The sequence below is a fragment of the Bacillus rossius genome, chromosome 1, assembly GCF_032445375.1.
Source record: "Bacillus rossius redtenbacheri isolate Brsri chromosome 1, Brsri_v3, whole genome shotgun sequence".
NCBI classification, from domain to species: domain Eukaryota; kingdom Metazoa; phylum Arthropoda; class Insecta; order Phasmatodea; family Bacillidae; genus Bacillus; species Bacillus rossius.
The window spans coordinates 349416910-349437338 of NC_086330.1; the positions used below are offsets into that span (position 1 = coordinate 349416910).

The 20429-nt window shown below is 34.0% G+C and overlaps 1 protein-coding gene across 6 annotated transcripts in view; it reads right to left on the minus strand.

Moving 5' to 3' along the window:
* Positions 1–1152: 1152 nt before the first annotated feature.
* LOC134528215 (glycogen synthase kinase-3 beta-like) overlaps positions 1153–20429 on the minus strand; it is a 251874-nt gene continuing 232597 nt past the window's right edge. For 4 of the 6 annotated variants that reach the window (XM_063361635.1, XM_063361634.1, XM_063361631.1 and 1 more), the window contains exons 6-8: positions 19099–19301; positions 7458–7644; positions 1153–4277 (exon numbers count right to left, since the gene is read on the minus strand). In XM_063361635.1, coding sequence (XP_063217705.1) covers positions 4069–4277; positions 7458–7644; positions 19099–19301 — 599 coding nt within the window. In that variant the 3' untranslated portion in view covers positions 1153–4068. The remainder of the gene's footprint in view (positions 4278–7457; positions 7645–19098; positions 19302–20429) is intronic. The other 2 variants (XM_063361636.1, XM_063361633.1) reach the window with 1 other exon arrangement.

Below are 20429 nucleotides of genomic sequence, written 5' to 3' on the forward strand. Positions count from 1 at the left end.
TTTCTTATGGGGAATGATGTAAGAGGGGGGAGACAATATATTTTTCTGGGGGGGAGTGGGGAAGAAGTAAGCCATACATCACGATGCAGCTGCTGCCGCCAGCCTAGCTGGATGAGTTTCACACACACCCACTTACGTCGCAGAAGCTACCGTCGACAAATTTTTAACAGATTGTGTGGGATTATTGTCATATGAACTTAACAGAGTATTTATATTAAAACCCACACAAAATGTATGCTGTGCGTTAAAAAATAACATTTTTCTAAGCTTTCATTATAATTTTATTCACCTGAGAATTTATTCGTAAAATCGCTACTTCGTTAAATTCGGCGTTGGTAAAATTTGGGTCTTGTGTAAAACCTAAAATAATATGCTCACATATCAATCTCTGTCTATCTAAATACAAGAAGCAAGTAAAAATGGTCTCAGTGTAAGCTCATCAAAAGTTAAAACATATATCAGCAGCTTAAACTATATTTTATTTCATTTCATATGGGAGTGGGGGATACTCCTCCCCTCTTTGTGTACACCCCTGATGTTCATGGTGCAACCTGTTTAGGTTTGTTTTAGCAACAGGAAGAACATACATGCATTTATAGGTTCTTTTTTTCTAGCATGACGACTGCCTGTAAATATACATTCACATTTAAAAATAACTATCTAATTTTTGTACTGAAGGAGACTGAAAACAATAATTAAGGAAAATATAATTTTTTTAGGTTGGAGATTGGGAATGAGCCAAAATTTCTCTAAATTCCAACATATGACCTTATTAAAATAAGATTTTAAGTTACTCATCTGAATAAGACACTAAAAACATTATGAAAAGCTCAAAATAAAAGTAGGTACTCGAAATTACAATCTATATCTAAAAACTGCAAGACAAAACCAAATTGTAAATATAATGCTTCTAACAGTACCTCAATAAAAAAATAAATAAATAAATAATGGAATAAGTAAATGCCACAACTATTTGAATTTTATTCTAATAAAGATGAGTAAACACTTAAACAGCTTAACACACAAATATGGAAAAGAATTGTGCATGGCTGAGTGAATTTGTAAGAATATTTTATTATCTATTGTGAGCATTTGCGATAAAATCTTAGGCTTAATATAGTCATTCAAAATTGAAAAGCAGGACATAGCACATTGGCTTAAAATGTTTTCTTGTATTTCTTCAAAAACAAAACTGTACATTAAAAAAAATTGAAAAATGTTAGTTTTAAGTGCTAGTGGGGGTAAGTAGACAAATGTGATCTTGTAGGGACACAGCCAATACAATTTGGCAATGCACTTTGGTGTTCTAATCTTATCATCTCACATGGGTACATAGCAATGACATGTTCCTCTAAAAAGATGTTAGTGAAATAGTACGTCTGCAAATGAGTTGAAATCTTGGCCTTTTCATTGTTTAGTATAAACACACGAGGCAGAGAAAAGCTAATATACTGAAATTGGATGCCATTTCTTTTAATGTGTACTTCTAAAAAATCTTTTTTTATTAATAAAGAGCTGGATGGTTGAATACTGATCTTAAAAAACTAAATTTGAATCAAATAGGTAACAAAATGGGATAGATTTATCACGGTTTCATTTTAACAAACAAATTTTTATTAATTTTATGTACCTACTGCCTACTCTTTGAAAAATATATTTAAAATCTGAATTCAAAAAGGCCAAATGAAAAGTAGAACGGAAATAACTAGTTAAACACTGCAACTGAATGTACTGAAGTTCACTTAACACTTCACCAATATAAAAATGATTAATCAAAATGAGAATAGGATGAATGACAATTTTCTTAAGAGAACCAGGAAGAGAGTGATTTAAGGAGATTGTACAAGAGAGGGCTTAAAGGCAATAAATATATCATAATATTATAGCAACATTTACATCACAACATAAAAAATTACTTTAATATACATAAAATGATATAACTGAAGTAGTTTATGATCTGAGAAAATATTATTTCCTTTGTAAAACTAAAATGATGTTATCTCTATCTGGAATAAAAAACTCACTAAATGAAGTAATTACAAAGAACTACTAAAAAAAGTTACATTAAAAATTGTTGCTATTCATTTCAAATAAAGCTACCTCAAGTGGCTTGTTTGCAAGAAACATCACAGCTATACTGAAGTGAATATTTAAATAAAAACATGAAGGTTTAAAACCCTGATGGCCCACCACTTTCCCTGAAACTTGTTAGTTTAGTTTGTATATTTTTAAACTCTTACACCTTGAATCTAGCAACATACAAGCAATCGAAACGTCACTGAAACATCATGCTCTGTGATTACACTGTTGAGAAATGGGAGTTAGGCAAAATAATTGGATTTGCAGTGATTAAGTTATGCAGAAATTGGCAGGAAACATGGGACTGGCTGTCACATTAATCAGATTTAAAATTTTCAGTTCTATCAACACTTGTGTAAAGTTTTTAACAGTTAACTTTACTGAATCATGGCTTTTTCATACAAGACAAGACATGTAAAAGGAAATTAATATCTCTTAGTAGCTAGACAAGCATTCAATAGATAGGTGGTTGCTCCCAATTTCTACTGAAATTTTGTAACTAGATATTAAATAGTTCAAACCTACAGCATAATAAAACACTTGTCCTTATTTTTTTCTTTTCGTAATGACCTCTAATTGGAAACAGTTACCAAGAGTTCTTGATATTGTTTGATATATACAGATATATAATATAATGTATGTACACTATAACATAGCTGTTGGCTGTAACAAAAATATTTAGCATGCGAGCACAAACTCTGCAAAACAAAAACAGAAAAGACAACACGAACACTCAGTTTCCTACATTTAAATCTGAGTTTGGTTAAAAGGTAGAGTTCATTATTTCCTCTTTCTTTGCAAGAAAGCACAAGACGGATGTAAGCATACAGCACCATACGCATGTCGATATTCAATCCTCTTATAACAATTCAAACAACAGCATTTAATGCAGTGACAAACATTTAATATTAAAACAAATGTTTTATTTAATTTCAAAAAACAAAGTTAAAAATTGCACACATAGTTCCAGTGATTGCTAAAATTTACCAACATCAGCAATCCAAATACTTTTTCACAGTTTCAAAATTCGTGGACTCATTAAAATTATATATAATTCTGCCGACAAGCATAATGAAATACACTTTATACACTATTTTCATGCCAATATAAAAGCACTATTTTTGTTCTATTTTTAATTGTCTTTTCACCACTTCTTGCAAATCAATCAAATAACTACTTCACATCAAATTTGATTCTCTCACAAAAACTGAAGTACTTAAAATTTTAAATTTCATACCTGTACATTAAATAGCGGAGCAATATGCAGTATCTTTCAAAGCCATTAAGTTAGTCAAAGACATTTTCAAACTTATCATTCCTGTACATGCCAAGCACGAAACTCCACATCTTCCGGATGGAAACTGCCCATCTACTATCTAATGCTCTAATTATACAAATAATATTACGTACGTACAAAGATGAAATAACTGTACAAGGTCTATTATACTATACATATTGTTTAGAGGTTACCTTGTTTCAAACTTTCCTATTGAAAAAACCTGGTCATTTAATTTGCTGCTAACCACGTGAAGTAAAGCAATGTAGTGATTTTCACGGATACAAGTACACATACATCTTGTTTCATATCGAATATGGCATATTCGGTTACGGTACCTCTCCGACAACATAAAAATTTCGTCTCGAAGAAGAAGCTAGAGGCTGGCACGGAAATCAATCGATTCCAATTCTAATCCTGAACACACACAGGCTAGCTAAAACTACAGCCAGACTCTGCAAGTGCCCGCTATCCAACATAACTACGTACGGTACAGACACACACTTGAAATTTGATTTCTCATAAAACACAGCATTTTCATCCAACAATTTGGTTACTTAAAATATTTCACAACATAGCATTTGTTTTTTTCATCTTTAGTACCAGTTTCTTCAATAACAATAAAATAATATGTACATTTAATTTTCAGAATTCTCATGATGCCTCTCCAACCATGCTTCTCCAGAGGTTTGCGGAACCGGTCCGGAACGAGTTCAGGCCATGCTCGCGGCCGCCCCGGCTCCCGAGGTCGCTGCCGGCGAGTCCACGGTCGCCATCGAGTTGGCGTCCGGCGCGCCCGAGCCGCCAGGGTTGCCACCCGCGGCCCCGCTGCCCCCCTCGCCACTCGAGCCCGCCCCGCTCATCCCCTCTTGGGCGTGTCTCGGCAGCAGGGCCGAGTTGAGCGACGGCTGTATGCTCAGCTCTGCAACACACCGCCATCCCACCGCTCCAGCTACTCCACTTTACCGCCTGCTGCCCACGGGTCATTTCGGTCCGCCAAGGCTCGGGCGGTGGCCCACCTCAATACAACACATTTTCGCAAAATTTCAAATTCGTGAACTTGTATGTTTCAATAATTGAATTATTCACCCGAACATTGTAACCAACAGTTTTTTTTATAGTGAGTTAGAGATGGGATAACCTAGTATCCTTTATCCTGCATGCAATGGGAATCTTTGTTCTTACAGGAAAAAAAAAAAAGTTGAAACCATGATGAATATTTCCAATCACTGTTTAGTATAACAAAGTCGTTAATACAAACAATATCGCCGACAGCACTGCTGTTGTTATACTGTTTGTTGGATACAATGGTTGTTCGGGTCAAGGACTAAGTATATAAATACATTTTGAGATAAATTAAGTAGGGATGGGGCGAATCCTGATTTCCTTGAATCCGAATCCTAACTCGAATCCTCGACTGGAATTGCCGAATCTCGAACCCAAACCCGAATCTTTTAATAGATGATGTCCACATATCTAATGTAAGTGAGATGTATTCTGCTTGCACTAAAAGTCCCTTGACTTTATCACATGTAGATTGGTACATTTCTGGTATAAGTGTATATAAAGACAACAATTTTTTCTTGAGAAATTTCAGTTTTAGTACAGATTAGCGGTTAGGATTTTTTCTATAAATAAGCTAGAGGGTTGCGAGCCTAAGAATTTTACTTCGAGCCGAGCTCGAGCTTTTGTGGTACAGTTACACTTTTGGGAAATTATTTTTATCTTAAACTTAATATAATGTTTGAATAAAGTATTAAAATGAAGTGGGCTTATTAATTTTGGGTAACTATTTACAGAGTGTGTTTACATTTTGCACTGCTAGAAAAAAAATAACATTTTTTTTCATTGAATCTTACCTGTTTCCATTGGTTCATTAGTAACTGATATCATCCAACTAACATAACCAAGTATATGTTTGTGTAAATGTAACATATCTTTGGAAAAATTTCACCCTTGTCAATTTTTCTGGAGTCCTTACTGAGCTTCAACAAACTTAGCACCAAAAATCATGTTGTTTGAAAAGTACATTCACATTGTTTCAACATTTCCACTTTTCAGCACAATAATTCTGAGAGAGATTGTCACAGAGTATTAAATTCTATTCTTTAATCTATCATTCAGAACAATAATTTGTTCTGCACGTTCAGGAGTTAAATTAGCTCTACGATTGGAGATAGTGTTTCCAGCAAAAGAGAAGCATCTCTCGCTGGCAACCTACGTGGCTGGAATGCTTTAGTAAAATTGCTTAACCTCAAAATTAGTGTCATAAATATCTGTAACTGGTCATTAAAGTTTAATCAATTGAAAGTAATAAAAATAAAAACATTTTACTTCATTCAATTTACACTTGCAAAAAAAACATACACACAATAAACCTACGTGGAAATTAAAGTCTTTTTCAATATCCTGAAGTCTGAAATATGTTTACTCATGTCATTAAATGTAGAGCTGTATTGAAGAAGCCGATTTTGCCAATATTTAGTTGAATCAGCATTTCTGCCGACTTCCGATACAGTACGCTCGTTAATTTTCGGCCGATATTACTGAAAAACGAAAGAGACTGCCATAACCTAAAAATCCACGAGTACCTATTTCACTTTTCGTAGTAGTACTGCATTCTTTCAGATCGCATTATTTCTTAGCAACATGTGCCAACCGTACATATCAAAGTTTAACATCCTTTTTTTTTAACAATTTTCTTTAATTTAATATGTCATAAATAAATAATACATTACTATCACGGTAAATATACATCTCAGTTGTTATGGTAACTATAGTGCAAATATGGTAGCTATCATGCTTCTGTAGTAATTATGGTATTCTACAAAGAATCTTTAGTTCTTTTTATGGTAATTATCTTAAAATAACTATTGGGTTTGTACTGTAGTTATGGTACATCATCCATATTTCTTCATATGTTGTTGTTCATTTGTCTTTTCTTCATATTTACGTGTGCCATTATTTGAGACAAGAAGTTTCAGAAAAAATTTTAACGGACATTATATCACACATTTAATGGCGTAAATGACGAGACCTCGGGCAATTTAAACGCTTTATACGGAAAAACCTACCATGCGGGACCTCGTAAGCGAGTTTTACTGTATTTTTTTCCCGTAAATAGTAAAAACCGAATCCTTTGACGAATCCTATATCAGACCCGCCGAACCTTCGAATCCCTAGGATTCGGCGGATATTGGATTCGGTCGCCCCATCCCTAAAATTAAGTCCTTGAGTAAAAAACTTTTACAAATATTCCTACGTCAACCACTTTTAAAGATCTGCACCCACTAAACCTCGGGGAACACATTCTAAAAACGTATATCACAATTCAAAACATCTTATTCTCATTGCCAATGCAAAGGTAAACCACCACATTTACAACTGTAAGGACTTAAGTCGTTAAAAAATTTGTTGGCAATTTACGCAGGTATTTTAATTTCACATCCTACACTAAAGTTGTTATACCAAGTGGTTTTAGCAAAATTTAATTTGAATACCATTTATTTAAGGTGCAAAATTCAATTAACCACGAATTCCAAAATGCTACACTGAAATGTAGTAGTGACAGGCGATATGGATAAAAACTGATACCGATCCAATTATAGATATACTCATCTAACAAATCTGATAAACCATAAAAGAATAAAATACAAAAAAATTTAATATTTTTTGTAAATAATTAGTGGAAGTCAAAAAAAAAAATTAAATTTTTGTAAGTAATAAGTCAGTACCTACCTTAACAAAATTCATTATCAAAAGTATTTTTCTAAGATTAATACAAAAATATATAATTTTTTAGCACATGAAATTTATACACATTATGTATTAGACTAATTATTAATTAAGTACAGCCTTAAATGACAGAAAAATTGGTATATAAGATGCCTACGGAACTATTACAGGTATAAAGAAAAGATGTGTGACACCTGAATAGATGAAATTGTACTTTTTATTTTTCATGTGTATTGGGTTTTGAAAGTATTAGTTAGAAAAAAATATATTTGAAATCCAAAAAAATTGGGAATATTGGCTAGTATGGGTACTAAAACGATTACATTGGTACATCATTTCATTACTCTTGGAAGACACACGGGCATACCTTGCTCGGTGAAGTTAAAGAGTGGAGGAAGCTCTCGCCCGTTTGGAAGCCGCGTGTTGGTTTCTCGCAGCTCGTCGAAGAAGGTGTGGGCACACGCTTGAAGGGGCGAGATGCGCGAAGAGGGCGTGTACTCCAACAGGCGCGACACCAAGTCAATGGCTTCGGGGGGTGTGCGTGCTCGGAACACCTGCACACGTTACCAGTCGGATGACAGGAAACAAAACCAACAAAAAAACCAGTTCAAACACCACAATGGTTTTCATTGAGATTTTAACTGGAAAACGTTCTGTACATGATCAGATGAATGTTTGGATAATATTATACACTAAGTACCTGATGCATCGGTCTCAATATGAGTACTTCTTTTCTCTCTTCCACAATTTGACAACTTCGAAACCATGTATCTGCTTAAAATCACACCATTAAGGTAAAAAAAATAAAAATGACATTAAGGAGCATTTACACCTTAGAAATTATATGAAGTATATTAATAAGAACTAAAAGAAGTGAACCAAATAAGAAATGTGTCTCCATTTTTTTTTTTCAATTTCTGTAAACAAAGAGCGAAAAATGTTTTAGTGAGTGATAACCTGATCGTACTCATGTCAGTAAATACTATTTTCAGAATTAGAATAATTGTTATTTACTACTCCCACAGGTATTGTAAGTTAAAACCTAATCTCTCGGGGGTCATACACTAAACACTACCGTACCTTTGGCCAGTCCGTGATAGGTTCTCTTAATGACCAGTGTCAAATAACTGATCACACTACAGATAAACATACATATTTTCAGGAGCTCCGTGACAATTATTCTTTCAGACCACACTTGGTTGTTACTATCTGAACTATTTTACAGACCAACCTGTTTTCCTTACTAAATTCTTTTTTATAGAGTTTTACACTTTGTCAATAGTGAGATGATTATGAATAAAAACACACAGAAAATTAAACGCAGTAAAAATAATAACTAATGATACTGCAAAAGAGCTTCTTGTTTCACTAACTTCTTCAACCTTTTTATTGCAACAAAAAATAACAATTGAATAAAAAAAACTGTGAGCGAGTCTTTCAGTACTTACCAGTGATGTGTAAACACATAACCTCGGTAACAAGCAAATTCACGTGTTCCCATGTTACAAATAAACTTATAATACGAAACTTGGACACTAAATCTAACGTAAAAGTCTTTAAAACAATGACGAGCATGATAAATATGTGCAAAGTATTCATTTTAGGGAAAAACTGTAAAATATTCCCCCTTTTTTAAAACCTAACTATAATTATGTCGAACAAGATGGGACTATTGTTTTTAAGGTTACGATATATCAAATATTGTACTATGGACAATAAGGGAAACTATTAAGAAATACGGAGATAAGTGATGTTAGCAAACCTGACAGTGTGGAGTATACCTACGTTTTTAAGTGCGTGAAACTAGTTACAGTAGTGGCGAGAAGTTTAAAATAGCTTAAATTGCAGTAAAGTGTTCGTGCTTCGCTAATGCTAATTGGCCAAAGTTTCCCATATTGTCCTATTACAATACTTGGTTATACTTCTTTAGGCACATTGGGGGTGAAATTTCAGTATGCACCAGAAATGTGACGAAATAAGCGCGCATTAAACAATGGAAATCTGAAAGGTTGAAGTCTAATGCCCATGCATGCAGAAACAGCTGTAGCCACAAGCTGAAGATGTCAAGATGGTGGACCCTGTTTATTGACGTGCCACAGTAAACCTTATGGTAGTGAAACTATCCTGGAAATCATTTTGTAAATTTGATTAATATTTATAATCTATTAGCCAGGAAAATTGTATTGGGACGAACATGGCATCAAAGATATTTAATATTTTGTTTGTTCTCTGAAGCATTACAAATGTGGCACTATCTTTGAAGTATTTTTTAAACTAAAAGTTGCAGTCCAATAGATCCCGGATTTTATTTGATCTTTGACAAGGAATTATATTAAAATACTGCCCATCTTGTTGAAATTCATTAAACAGTTAATACTAGAAATATTCCACACTCAAATATGCTTCATGCTTATGAAGCTCACACCTTACCACCACGCTACCAAGACCGATGGGGAAAACAATAAGGAGAATACGTATCATAATCATCATAGTCAGTTATTTTTAAGTTATTTAAAATTTTGATTACTTTTTACTGTGACTACTTTAGTTTACTTAATATATTCCAGGGTAGTTTCACTATCATATAAAGTTTCATTTGGCACACGTGCACCCGCCATCTTTCAGGTGATTCTGACACTTCTGAGCAGATGCAGCACCGTTGTCCGCATTCCCATTCCCATTCCATTTTCACAACAAATGAAGTATACCAAGCGCTAAGATGTTTACACATAACATTTCTCCTTTAAGTAATCTGCCAAACCCAGCTTAATGCTGCAAAGGATGTTTCTCTCAAAACTTTTGGCACACTTGCATTTACAAAGAATACAGGTTTAACTGCACAGAATTTCTCAGTGTCTGTTCCATAACAATTATGAGACAATATTATGAAATGCTGACTAATGGTACATACATGTTTATCTTGCAGCCAGGTACAAAAAATACATCAGAGAATGCATTTTATGACACATACAGTATAAATTGATATTGCTTGTTAAGTACCAGAATTAAACCAACCAGAAAGTTATTTGTATGAAACATGTAATGAATGCTTAAAATTACCATTTACAAAAATTAACAGCATTTTATATGTAGATAACCTAACTGTATCAACTGTTCAAAACAGTGAACTATTGGTAAAACTACTTGAAATATCACAATGCTGTTTAGCAGTTATCAAAAAGACTGAGAGAAACTCAAAAATACAATTTCCAGAATTTTATGTTATTTTTATGCCAGCACGTACTCTAGAAAATTACTATTTTATTTTTAAAAAATGCTTTTAAAAACATTATATATAAATAGAATAAATGTTTAAAAGCATTAAATGTTGCAGATATGTAACTTCTTTACATCATACGCACCCAGATTTGTTTTCATAAAGGTTTTACATGATTTCACATTAGATGAAGACAGTAATATTCCTTATTTTAAACCCCAGTTGTGTAAAATTTCACCAAAAAGTACCAACATTCTGCTTTAAGGGGGTGGGAAAGGATAATTGGGATGGTTTTTAGGAAAATTATGTAGGCTGATATTCTAGTTCTTTTGAAGGTCAAGTGTACAACATTTCATCAAGCTCAGAATAAAACTTTGGATTTGTATAAATAAAACATGAAAACAAACATAAATTTTCTTTATATTTAAATATGTACTCATATTCACGTATACCCAATCAAACATTTTGGATATTTTAATAAGATTAATTTTTATTGCAAGTAAAAAATAAATATTATATTCCTACCTAATGTAAAATAACCAAACTAACAGACTGGGCTGTATATTTAAAGTTATTATAGTTTCTTAAACAATAACAAGTAATAACATGATTTTCTATAACTACATATCGTGGGCTTACAAGGAAAAGGCACTAAGTCCAAAAATGCAGAAAATTATATTTTTATAGTAATAAGTCCAAAAGTATGTGTTTTATGTACAGGGAAAAAGCACTAAGTCATATCTCATAACAACACCTCAACAATGTAAAAACATAAAATCACTAAGTCCGATGTAGACTCGTATTGTCAGAGAAAAAGCACTAAGTGCACTTAATGCTTTTTGTCTGTATACTTTAATTCAAATCTACAATGAATTGTATAAGCAGAATGCATTAAGTCAATAATCGATACTATGTCAATAATCGATCACATAGATCAATAGGGATCTAGTAAGCAGTGATCAACAGTGTTTAATGTAGGTCAGGTTAATTTACATGGGTGATGAACAATAATGCGTTACTAGAATGAATAGAGGAAGAATTATTGTGGAGTTAGCTTTGCAGCAAGTTAATGAAGTAGCAGGTAAGCAATTCTTTTAATAACATTAATTTGTGGAATTAACATTAAGTTTAATGATTTCAGGTTATAGTGTAGTAAAAAGCTTAGTGGCAACTGTAAAACAGTTGCCATTTTTACCATATTCAAAACAATTAGAAAGAGATTATTGTTTTGAATTAGCTCATGTAAATGGGAAATCAAATCTAACTGATCCATCAAAATTTGGCATCGTGTTGGATACAGTCTCAATTGAATTCCCATGTAAACACGCAATGTATTAAAAATGTTTGTAAATAGACCAATGGCTTTGGAGTTTACCTGTTTAGCCAGTAAACCACTGAATTAAAAGTAGATAAAATATTTTATTGATAGTTTCCATTATCAATTCATTAAAACTATTCTTACGTACTGAATTGCAACATTGACAATGTGTGTTGCAAATGAATAGTTTTCGGGCTACTGGAATATAATTTACTGCAACAATTATGTTCCAGGATGCAGCACACAAATAAATTCCCCAGAAAGTTCATCAATTACCAGCGAACAAGAAGCTGTTTCAAACACTTTACGTCATGATGTTCTCGGAAGTGATTTTTCAGATGTGGATCCTGATTACAAGCCTGACTCTGACATGTCAGAAGGTAACTCTATAATGTCAATACATAAGGCGCATGAAAATTATTGTAATATACATTAAAATTAAAAGTAAATTTGATTCCATCAATCCCTTCTGCTTTGTTTTAGATGACAAAACACCGAAGAGATGCGCAGCTCGAGCAGATGTTAGCAGTGGAAGCAGGTGGAGAAAAAGGAACCCTAGCAAATGGAAGCGCAATGTAGAAAAGGAAAAACGTAAGGGTGGTTTGCCTCATAAAATAAAACATTTGCAACGTGCTGCTAAAGTTCCTAAAACTGTAAACTGTTTAATGTGTAGATTTAAATGTGCTCAAACGTTTTCTGAAGAAAAACGAAAGGAGATCTGTTCGACTTACTGGAAGCTAGATGATTATCGAAGACAAAAAGACTTCATTCTTCACTGTGTTACGAGCAGAGAGGAGGAGACTCCGCCAGGACAGTGGCACACATCGTACAGATGCCAAAAAGTATTTCTTTGAACAAGAAGGAGAAAGAATTAGAGTTTGCCAAGCTTTTTTCCTGAAAACCCTATGCATTACCAACAAGGTCATTCTGACTGCATTTAAGCACAAAAGCATGTGTGGCAGTTTTTCAGGTGAGGATTTGCGAGGAAAACATCCACCAGCAAACAAGACAAAACCAGAAGTAATAGAAGATGTTAAATGCCATATTGAGAGTTTTCCTGTTGTAGAATCACATTATTCAAGGAAATCCACAAAGCGTTTATACCTAGATAGCAAACTTAGCATTGCACAAATGTACCATTTATACACAGATAAATGCAAGAACGAAGGGAAAATGCCTGCTTCTCAAATAACATACAGGAGAATTTTCGGTAACGAGTACAACATGTCATTTTATAAGCCGAAAAAGGACCAGTGCAGTTTGTGTGCAAAATATGATAATGCCACACATGAAGAAAAGTTAAGACTTCAAGAACAATACTGTGCACATCAGAAACGGAAAGAAGAATGCAATACGGCCAAGTCCATTGATAAAGAAAGAGCAACAACAGATCCAAGCTTTGTGTCAGCCACATTTGATTTGCAGTCAGTGCTCCAAATTCCATCTTCAGATGTCAGCCAACTGTACTATAGTAGAAAACTCTGTGCCTATAATTTCACAGTTTATGAGTGTAGCACGAACACAAATTCGGCATACTGTTTTGCATGGACAGAAATCAATGGCAAAAGGGGCAGTACAGAAATTGGTACTTGTTTGTTCGATTATTTGACAGGCCTTCCGGAACAGGTAACTGAGGTCTCATTGTTTTCGGACACTTGTGGAGGCCAAAATAGGAACAAACATGTTGCAGCACTCCTTTTGTATGCTGTACAAACTACGCATCTTCAAGAAATTGAACACAAGTTCTTGGAGAGTGGACACACGTACATGGAAGTAGATTCAATGCACAGTGCCATTGAAAAGGCTAAGAAATACGTCCCAGTGTACAGTATGCAGGACTGGTTGGTAATATTCAGAATCGCTCGATCAAAACGACTTCGGAATAAGACAAATGAGCCATACATCGTAAAGGAATTAAAATATTCTGATTTCTACAACATTCAACAGCTGACTCAGTTGCTGATGAAAAACACAACAAAAGATGTTACTGGTGCTACTGTTAAATGGCTCAAAGTAAAGTGCTTCAAGTACTCTAAAGAAGCTCCTTGGGTTTTACAGTACAAGTACGAACATTCTGGTGAATATCAAGCAATCAGGGTTCTTGGAAAAGGGCGGCCTGCATGTCCAAAGCAGTTGTTAAAAGCATACTCCAACCCATTGCCAATCAGTGTTGCAAAGAAGAACGATCTCCAAAAACTCTGCCGATCTGGTATTATTCCCGAAGAACTACATGGTTGGTACAATAATTTACCAACATCTGACACTATAACTGACATACTTCCAGGACCTGCTGTTGAAGATAGTGGAAGTGATGATTCAGAAGATGATCACTAAGAAGCTGATGAAGAAACTCATCTTTATAAATGACAGTGATTATACTAGGAAGACAGAGTGTGTGCATAAACTTGCCGAGTTAGCCTCGAGTGTGATTGTTGTACTTTAATTAAGGGACAGTTGAAATTTTTAGTTCCAGTGTCTTTAAATTTTAGTAATTTAGCCAGACTTTGTTAAATTCCAAATTTGTATTACAATAACTGCTAAAAAGGGAAGTTTGTGCAATGTTTTGTGAGACTATCAAGTTACACATATATCAATCAGTGTGACAGTTGTTATTTTCAGATCCTACGTCTTTAAATAGAAGTTAAATAGCCAGATTTTGTTAAACGTAAAAATGTGTATTACCACAATACCAATTAATACAGTAATTTGCAACGTTTTGTGAAGTAACTGTCAAGTGACACATTTTTCAATCAGTGCGACAGTTGTCATTGTTCCTGTGGCTTTAAATTGTTATAAAAGAGCCAGCCTTTGTAACATTTTTGTTATTCCTGTGTCTATGAATTGTAATAAAAAGCCACACTTTGTTACACTTTTAGTTTGTGTCTTTAAAGTGTAGTAAAATAGCTAGACTATGCTAACATGTACAATAATGCTAAGAATGCAGTGAGTGCAAAATTTGAGAAGAACACACCTATCAAGTGACACATTTTTCAATAGTGTGACAGTTGTCATTTTTACTTTCTGTGTGTCTTTTTACTGTATTAGAATGGTCCGATTTTGTTGAACTTAAAAATGAGTATTACGAGGAAGAATAATGTGTGCAATATCGTGTTAAGTTATTATTTAGTAGCATTTAAGTGAGCCAAACAGAGACAGTTACAGTTAGTAAGTCAGTTCCTGTGTACTTAAGATTGAGTTAGTAAGTTCCAACAGCATTTTAAAAGGAGTTGAATAAATGCATGTTTAAAATAATTTAAGTTTATTGGTTGGTTTCCAAAATTAGATTTTTGAGAAGAGTTCAAACTTTTAAATACATTTTACTCAAAACATACATTTTGGACTTAGTGCCTTTTCCTCGTAAGCCCACGATATATTGTTAAAATGTAATAGAGTCATACACGAAAATGTAAAAATTAAAATTGGAATGGACTGGACTCGGTTTCCAGTTTTTTCATTCATCAACCATGCATATTACCACAGTGCTAAACACACATATAGAAACTAACTGTAAAATATTGTGTTATTAAGATTGTGATACTAAAATTATAAGATATTTTTATTATTTTTATTATTAAAAGTATATAAAATGTATTCCAGAACATTTTTGCTATCACAGAGATTTATTTGGCACACTGATAAGCTTGCTATGTCCCCGGTGTTTATATAAATGAATATATATAGGTTAATGCCGCCACACACAGACAACTTCGTCAACAATGGGCCTAAGGAATTTAACTAATTTTAACTTAAAAAATAAAATTTGAGCAGTTAGCTACATCGTAATTGTTGTAAACAAATTTTTCCAGTCATAATAAATAACTGAAACTAGAGAAAACTTGAAGAAGAAGAAAATTTTTAATAGCTAAATAACCTTGCCACAAATGCCTTACACTGTAGGACCAGGACCTTGCTAGAACGCAACAGAATATGTCTCCCGTTTTTTGACGACTTGCCTACATTGTTCTAATACAGTATTTGATTAAATGATGTGTTAGGAAAATATTTTCTAGGACTCCAACACGACAAATAATTAAGAGGGAGCCACATGACTGCATTCAATTAAAAAACTTACACAGAATTATTTCTCCACACGGATAGCAACTTTTTCATTAGCTTGAAAGATATTTCACTTAATAATACTTGCAATAATGCATGTAGCCATGAATAAAAAAAATGAGATAAATTACAAATTAAGTGAAAATGATAAAGCTTCCAGACATTGGTGGATCACAAAAGTTCACATCTGACCATCTCCTCTTCAAAGACATTTGTTCTCATACTTGCAACCAAGTGGTATAAAAAGAATACATTACAGCCCAAATTTTAATACAGCCTGAAATGTAGTAATAGGAAATATGTCAAATGGCATTAACGTAACAAAAGTACAGCTGTCAAGACAATAAAGGGAGAAATTTGTAAATTTTTGAAGTGAAACTTCTTTGGGCTCAATAAGAGTAAAATTTCAAATACAATATCAAGGCTGAATTTTAATGCGACGTTTTTGTGAAACATTGTTTTTAAATTTTTCTGATGCCAAATATATACAAAAAGAGCACTTACTGAGTCAAGGTCTGAATTGCCAAAGAAGTTTCACTTCTATCAGATGTAGTTACACGAGCTCTTTTTATTTTACCTCTGTGCACATAAAATTGCTAACTCCAAATACAGTAAAAAGTATTTAAACCAGCTTCTACGGTTTGGCATACTGTGTACTCCGGCACCAATTGAGCAGTTCGCATTCAGATTTTTTCAGGTGGATTCCTGCTGTTGACCTTTGTCCGAAAGGTTGCATTACTGCGCTGCATGCATTTTTTACTCCCCGACAGTTTTGTTACTCTCAGTTTCAGTACAATGTTTCTGCTTCTAGAGGTTACAGTTCACATTTTCAAATTTGGATTTTTCCCAATAAAGCTATATTAACATTTGATCCCCAGGCAAATATGACATGACAGTGGTCCCGAACACATCAGATTAAAGACCTTCTCTAAACAGATTTCTAAATAACTATAAAATATAACTGAAAACTCAATCATTAAATCTTCCTCAAAAATCTAACAGTAAAGGATATGTTGTTCATTAAAGGAAGTGAATCACTAATATGTAGGGACAAGAATATAGGGTGAATTGCGATAAAACCAAAATAACAAGGAAAGCATGTCAAAACACAGCGTAACATACCCTATAGCACCAAAATGCAAGTTATATAATGGAAATATGTAGCATTTAACCAAAACTTAATATAAATCATAAAAAAGTAATCTTTTAACATTTGAAGTTCAAGGAATACATTATTTCCTGACAAAAAATTGTACCAAAGTGCATGGATCAAAAAAACTATTAATACACGCTAATTTTTTATTGCTATGAATGTATCGGTTTTAGACCAATTTATTAAAAATGCTGCATATAAATTTTACCCCTATTTTGGTGGAACGTAATACGAAATAGCTTTTATAAAAAAGAAAAAAATAATAACACATTTCTTATTTTTTAAAAACGAAATTTGACTAAATATAAAACCATTAAATTTTGGCTCTACTAATAAATGTTTAATAAAAATATGTCTTCTAAAGAAATATACAAGAGCAGGTATTATAATGACACTACTGCACAAGTTCACTCATCTGCATTCATATGTCAAGATTTTGAGCGATTACTAATGGTGTAACATTTGCAATATACAAAAGAGCTTATAAGGATTTAAAAAGCAAGGAATCAACTATCAGGTAGCACTTCAAACCAAATGCATGCGATAACAAACTTATGCAAGAAAAAAAGAAGTTGAAGAAAATAACACACAGTGTCTGTTCTGTAACAATTGTAAGACACCATTACAAAATGCTGACGAATGGTACGTACATGTTTATCGTGCAGCCAGGTACAAAAAATACATCAAACAATGTATTATATGACACAATATATGATTAATTAATATTGCTTGTTAGTACCAGAATCAAACCAACTAGAAAGTTATGTGTATGGAACATGTAATGAACACTTAAAATTTTGAATTATGTACATGTGTACATGTGAAACTGTATGTATATGTATAACTGTAAATATGTAAATGACATGTTCTATAGCCTTATGGTTTCTACCAAAAGAAGGCTCAATGGAATACAAATAAATAAATAAAAAATAAATAAAAAATAATCCTTCGATATACCCTTGTAGAGTTCTTACATAGCTTTCTTTACAAGGACAGCTTACTAACTATTAGCCTTAAGACCCCAATTAGCATATTAAACACAATGACTGATTACATACCTAAAATTAAATATTTTTCTTATATCAACAGTTTTTTTCTGGCAATCAAGCTACTCAATGAAACCACTAACCAGTGCATATAACATTATTTTTGTTCCAACACATTCACAGAACTCATTGTGCTGTATTTTCTAGTTTTATTTAAAATGCTATACACGTCAAGCATGATTTAGCTCACCGCCGTGTGTAGCTTAAACTAGTTTCCTATGGAAGGATCCAACCGGTAAGCACAAACACACAGTGGTTGCAAAGTTCTAAATCAGGACCACAAGATCACGCCACCCCAAACTACTTACTCTAATTTTCTGGTGGTCAGTAGTACATTTCGGTACAGACATTCTCTGCAGCATTAACTGCAAGGAAAATTTGAAAGTCCATTTAAAATTCCTTTGCTTTAACCACCCACAATAATGTCCACACACAAGTAATAAATTCTAACTGTTAATAACAATACTACATGCAATCAAATTTGCAGGTACAAATTTAAACAGTACTGAGTCAAGTGCAGCCATAAGCTAGGATAAGGTTAACTGAAACTTAATTCACAAAGTACTAGCTTAGAATAATGCAATTTGTTAAAAGATATCATTTTCAATTTAAAAAGTCATTGGAAATGGCAGGAAAGAAGAGGAGATGGTTCACAGTACATTCTCAAAATCTCATGAGATCAAAAATTGGAGATAATTATACTTCTCCAAAAAGCCAAACAAGCAAGAGATTATTTCTGAAGTTGAAGAAATCAGAATAATAATTTAAATTTTCTTCAGCTTCACGAATTCATATCCACAAACAACTCAAATCTGCTAAATTTGCAGTGAATTAAATTGTTAAAACTGGTTCAAGTATGATCTCTTTATCAACGGGCTATAACTTTGTCTCTTGAAGTATAAATGACCAATAAATCAAATGTCAATGGAAGAGAAATCAGTGGAAACATTCTACAAAACTTGTACAGGTGTTTTCCGGGAATAAAGACAAAATCCACAAGGAGAAAAATAAGTTCCAACGTACCAATCAGAATCAAGACAGTGGCTCGCAAATTCCAGCTGGGCATTCTAACCACACAACTGAACAAGCAAAGTAAGTTTCAGTACACAAATCTACTAATTGAAAATATTTTACCATTAGTGTGGGGGATGTCCTAGGAGCTAAGGTTAGGTTACGAAGTGAACTGCAAGTGGCGAGATCAGCCTTATGAGGTATTACCTTCCCTACCTTTTGCCAAGGGTGCGACTTGATCTGCGGGAACTTGAACTCGGTGTAGTTGGGGTTCATCTCGCGGATCTGCTCACGCGTCGGCGTGCCCAGCACCTTGATGATCTCCACCAGCTGGTCCACGCCGGAGTCCCCGGGGAAGATGGGCTGCCCCAGCAGCAGCTCCGCCAGGACACAGCCGGCGCTCCACACATCTGCGGCACCGACACGCTGGCTCGCACCTCTCCCCCCGCGGTTCCCTCCAGGCTCCTCTCACGCTGCACAACTCAACTGCTAGAGTGAGCGAGCGAGCGAGTGAGTGAGTGAGTCAGTCAGTCAGTGAGTGAGTGAGTGAGTGAGTGAGTGAGTCAGTGAGTGAGTCAGTGAGTGAGTGAGTCAGTGAGTGTGTGTGAGTGTGTGTGTGTGTGTGGACTTAGGATATCATCCGAGGACTTGCGCATGATATTTCAGCGTGGATCCGAGGACCTTTGGCAATCCGAGGACCTCCCCCAGGTCCTCGGATTAAAAGACCTCGGATTCACGCTGTTCTGTCAACCTAGTGTGTGAAAACATGATTTTTAAATTTTTTTTTGAGGTCCTCGGATAGACCGTAGAGAATCAAGTATGTAGTGTGTGTGTGTTACCACCACGTCGCGCTAGTATCGTTGTCACTTACACTCCTTTACACACGGTGTGTATCCCATGTTTCTCAACGCTCCAAACGAGGACATTTCGCTCGAGTTTACACACATCTAATACACATCTCCGTAGTGTCTAACGCTGGTTGTGAGGACGTGGTGGACGTCTCTCATTTCACACATTACGAAGCCACAGACGCATGATCCGAGGACCTTAACTGGGTGCCATTTCAGGCGTATACATGTAAGCTGTGCTACATGAACAATTAATTCTTTATTACGCGTTACTTTACAGCCTTTATCTTACATTCAAATCATAAACTTCTTAGTAGGAATATGTATTACTAGAAATAGGCCCTATGTATTTTTAATTTTATTTGGAAGTCATAATCAACCTAAGCCTTCGAACATGAACATTAAAACATAAAAATAATATTTTTAAAAAAACCGAACGGACCTAAAAAAACACAACAAAATACTATAGGTACTAGAAATCGAAAAATAAATAATTACAATTATAATATTTTATTAAAATTATAGGTAATATGTTTGGATACGAATTTTCACATTGTAATTGTATAAACAATAAAATTGTATAAACAATACAATAAATTTCAATGTGACAGTTTTTGTCCAAACATAATTATTACCTATAATTTTAATAAAATATTATAATTGGTAGGTGCTACCTACTAATCGGTTTAA